The 4,719-nt window shown below is 38.9% G+C and overlaps 1 protein-coding gene across 1 annotated transcript in view; it reads right to left on the bottom strand.

Annotated features, from left to right (window-relative positions):
* LOC109484817 overlaps positions 1-443 on the bottom strand; it is a 1,821-nt gene extending 1,378 nt beyond the window's left edge. The window contains exon 1 of the mRNA XM_019788177.1: positions 434-443. Within this exon, the coding sequence (XP_019643736.1) occupies positions 434-443 (10 nt within the window). The remainder of the gene's footprint in view (positions 1-433) is intronic.
* Positions 444-4,719: the final 4,276 nt, after the last annotated feature.

The following is a 4,719-nucleotide window of genomic DNA, read 5'->3' on the forward strand; positions in this document are numbered from 1 at the left end:
GCTTTTTTATCGGAGTTTCTCTTTTGTACTGAAAAAAAATCCAGTGCAAAAGAGAAACCCCGATAAAAAAAGCCTAAAAACACGCCAAAAATAACCCAAACCTCTGCTTGGAGAGTAACATGTGCCGCCGCCCCGGCTCAACTTAGCGCCCGGGCTGCGTATCCCCTAACTTGGCCTAAGGAATCTGAGACAGAGGAAAATACCACTTGGCGAGAGTCTGATGACCGGATTAATTATTATGTTGCACCAAGAACATTCTAGAATGTCCTTGTTCTTACGCAGTAATTCAGAACAGAGTCGGTAAAATAATACTGCAAATAACGTTTCCTCTATGCAGAGCGCAACATGATCTGTGCGTGGAACGTTCGATTCGGAGTTTAGAACCACCTCCGCGTAAAATACGGCGCGACATGCCTGCAAAACTCGGGCAAACCTGGACGCATGGAGAGTCCAACCTACCTCATTGACGGCTCAAAATGACTGTAACGGCTTTCCCGACAATCGTGTTTTAGGGATTTTTGAAAAATGCGTTTGATTTTGAATTATGGGTAATTGAGTGCGAAAAAAGCAAAAAAAATCGATTTTTTCACCTATTTGTCGACAAAAACTATACTTAAAGTCAGAAATTAAAAAATCCCTAAAACACGATTTTTCATCTTATTCCTAGTCGTCGAAAAATATAAAAATCAGTGATCTTGCGTAATATGTGTAGCCAGGTTTGCTCGGTGATTGGCTGAAATATGGCGCTCCGAAATCCCGAAAATTATCGACTTTTTTAACGAAATCCGAAAAAATCATCCATTTAGCGCAAAAAATCACCATCAAATGTATGTAAAGACGATAATTTTATTTTATTTCAATAAAATTTTCCCTTCGATACTAGTTTGTTTATTTTCAAATGTTTTACGGTTAGCCAAAAATAGCGTCTTGTAACCCGATACTTTATCGAACGCCCCCGGCAATGGGAAAGAATGCGGTAGTGACAGACCACCGTGAAGCTTCAAAGAATTCTAACTTCACCAACCTTTACAATTTTAACCTAATGCATTACAACGTAACCCAACATAATTCTGACGTGTTGTCTTTCTCGCATTTGAATAAATTTGCTTGTATTTTGTTCCAAACATAATTTGTAAGATCTTACAATCACTCACTCACACCACAATCTCTTAAAACATATGTCACATTATTTATTACTTCTACGACTACGAACAAATGGGTAAAATGACTCCATTCGCTAGGCTGGAAAGAGAGTCGGCAGTATAGCCTATAGGTTTGGTCACCAGGCTTCTCTATTTACTGTTTTTACAAATCAGTTCTAGGCGTTTCTAGATTTTGTAATGTACGCCTTGTGCGATTCTTTACAATAAAATTAACATTTCTATATAATTTCACGTACTCTATGCAAATCGACGTATATGTAAGTGGCGAGGGTCGCACGAGGTATGTTTGGTTTCGCCCCCCTCCCCCTTTAATTCAACAATATTCACATCCTGAAAATGTCTACAAATTATCATCCTACTGCGGTTCTTCTCCCACAGAAATGGTCTTAAAGGCACTCTATGTAGTTTTTTGCGCAAAAAATTGAAATATTCTAATTATACTAAATTTCGGTGTTATTAGCAGTTACTATCACTTTTCAACACATTTGTGTCATTATTTCACATTTTTTTCGTATATTTTGTCCGTTCAAACAGTCCTTCTTCAGTTCCCGGTGCCACCGGTTTGCTCTGAGGACAACAACAACAACAGACAGGGGTTGCCCCCTAGGGTGGCTAATTGGCCCGGGCATGCCAGGCTTGATAGACAGGGGCAGATGTCACAAGATATACCCTCCTTAGAAAAAACTCATATCTTTCACATGAGGTGGAATATAATTATCAACTTAGAGTATTTTGTTGGGCATGAATAAACTGTGGTCATTATCCCCTCAAAAGAGATAAAAAATCTGGTAAACGATTAGGTATTTCAGAAACTGGTAAGCTATCAACTGACACCCCACTGGGATGTAGGTCAAACCACTGGGAGTGGACAATACCATATGTGTGGTTTGGCCAGAGGTTGAATAGAAGATCATTCACAGTTTTCTAAGCTTCTAAGGAGCAAGGATGTTGTATTTTTTGCTGTGGAGTATAATTTTGGAATACTAATGGGTTAAGCCAATGTACTATGTAAAGAAAAGAATAAGAAATATACTTTTTGTATTGTCAAAAAACTACATAGAGTGACTTTAAACTATTTCAATCAACATCAGAATACTTTTCTGCCCGTTTCTAAGCCTTACCTGCTTCCTATGATGGTTTTTCTCTTCACGTAAACCGGAACTCGGACAGCTTTGTCCTTCCTTCGTCTCGCGGGGTCAGAGGTGAACGCCAACTGGGTCAAAGGTATTATTCTATGCCTGATTACCCATGTAGTACATATGATGTCAGGTAGCACGTTAAGCTTTGTTCATAATGTCAACGTTCTGCGTTCAAACCGACCATCTCACAACGTATCAAGCGTTCGACTTTTGTTTCTAATCTTCTTTTAAAGAGATAATTTAAGGGAATAGATGTCAAGCCAAACTGTTTGGTCTGAATCTTGATTTCTGTGTTTAATGACAATAATCCATCCAAGGAAAAAAGGAAACAGAAGGAAAAAAGCAACACAGAAGGAAACTTTATGATCAAGGCATTACACGATTTAATTATGTCAGTGCAAAATATCTGAGGCTGTAGATCTAGAAAAAAAATACAAAACAGGAAATTTACTTGTATACAACCTATCGTCTACCTTTTCACTGGCGTAAAATAACTTCCTACTTTGGAAACTGAAGCACATCAGTCATTTTACACTGATACAAATGAATACTATTAGCTTTTGGGTTTATTTATACAAATCCTAGTAGTTTAAAGAGTTGACGTAGGCAAACACTTCGTGACAGGAACTACTAGTAGATACACAGGAAATCTAAGCTCGTAGACACACAACACTAACGTCTACATTCCAACTACTGTGTACAAACATAGCACTAATGTCTACCTTTCAGCTTCAACTACTGTGTACAATCACTTACCGATGTTAATTACTGATTATGTATATGTACATTATCCAATCAATACTATAACACTTACTATTCTCACTCTACAATTCTAGGTAGCTAAAATAGATTTTGATATATCATATTACAACAAACCGAAACTAAGACTTATTCTTGTACCTAAATTATAGCCATAACTGAATTACATATTAAAGTGCCTACTAATTGCCTACTTGCACACATAATGTATATTATCCAATCAATACTATAACGCGTACTATTCTCACTCTACAATTCTAGGTAGCTAAAATAAATTTTGATATCTGATATTACAACAAAGTATATGGGCTACTAAGCGAAACTAAGACTTATTCTTGTACCTAAATTATAGTCATAACTTAATTAGATATTAAAGTGAACAAGTATAGGACTTTTTCTTGGGAAAGGCCTTTTTCTTTGGAAAAACCTTTGCCTACTTGCAAACATCATGAATTCTTACAGAAAATTCAGCCTAAATCTTAATAAACATATCTGTCCTATACTGTTATATACCCTTAGGATTCGTATCAAAATATTAAGTAGAAAAAAAACTGTAGTTAACAGCAGACTGTGCGCACTAAATGTCATTACGAGATGGTCACAGTTGCAGACTTGGTGCCTCTGTGTGGATTTTTATATGTCGAGATAGGATAGCATTAGAGGCTGCAGAATAGCTACACTGGTCACACTTGTAGGGTTTTTCTACCGTATGGGTTCTCATATGTCGGGATAAGGCAGACCTCTGAGTTGCCCTGTACCCACACTCCCCACACATGTAGGGTTTCTCACCGGTGTGTGTTGCTTTATGATTATCTAAGGTGTCTTTCTGTGCTGCAGAATAGTCACACTGGTCACACTTGTAGGGTTTTTCTCCTGTATGGGTTCTCATATGTTGGGATAAGTTAGACTTTTGAGTTGTCCTGTACCCACACTCCTCACACATGTAGGGTTTCTCACCAGTGTGTTTTGCTAGATGTTGGTCTAAATGAAATTTCCGTGCTGCAGAATAGTCACACTGGTCACACTTGTAGGGTTTTTCTCCTGTATGGATTCTCATATGCTGGGTAAGGTGGGATGTTTTAGCTGCCCTGTACCCACACTCCCCACACATGTAGCGTTTCTCGCCGCTGTGTTTTACCATATGTTTGTCCAAGTCTGATTTCTGAGCTGCAGAATAGTCACACTGGTCACACTTGTAGGGTTTTTCTCCTGTATGAGTTCTCATATGTCTGGATAAGGTAGTCTTAACAGTTGCCCTGTACCCACATTCCCCACACATGTAGGGTTTCGCACCAGCATGTATTTCTAGATGTCTGTCCAAATTAGCTTTCTGTGCAGCAGAATAGTCACACTGGTCACACTTGTAGGGTTTTTCTCCTGTATGGGTTCTCATGTGTCGGGATAAGTGTGTCTTATGGCCTGTCCTGTATCCACACTCCCCACACATGTAGGGTTTTTGACCGGTGTGTTTTGCTAGATGATTGTCCAAATGAGCTTTCTGTGCAGCAGAATAGTCACACTGGTCACACTTGTAGGGTTTTACTCCTGTATGGGTTCTCATGTGTCGGGATAAGTCAGACTTGTAAGCCGCTCTGTACCCACACTCCCCACACATGTAGGGTTTCTCACCAGCGTCATTCAAGATGACTTGTGCTGCT

Source organism: Branchiostoma belcheri, unplaced genomic scaffold, assembly GCF_001625305.1.
Source record: "Branchiostoma belcheri isolate BF01 breed outbred unplaced genomic scaffold, Haploidv18h27 scaffold70, whole genome shotgun sequence".
Taxonomy (NCBI): Eukaryota; Metazoa; Chordata; class Leptocardii; order Amphioxiformes; family Branchiostomatidae; genus Branchiostoma; species Branchiostoma belcheri.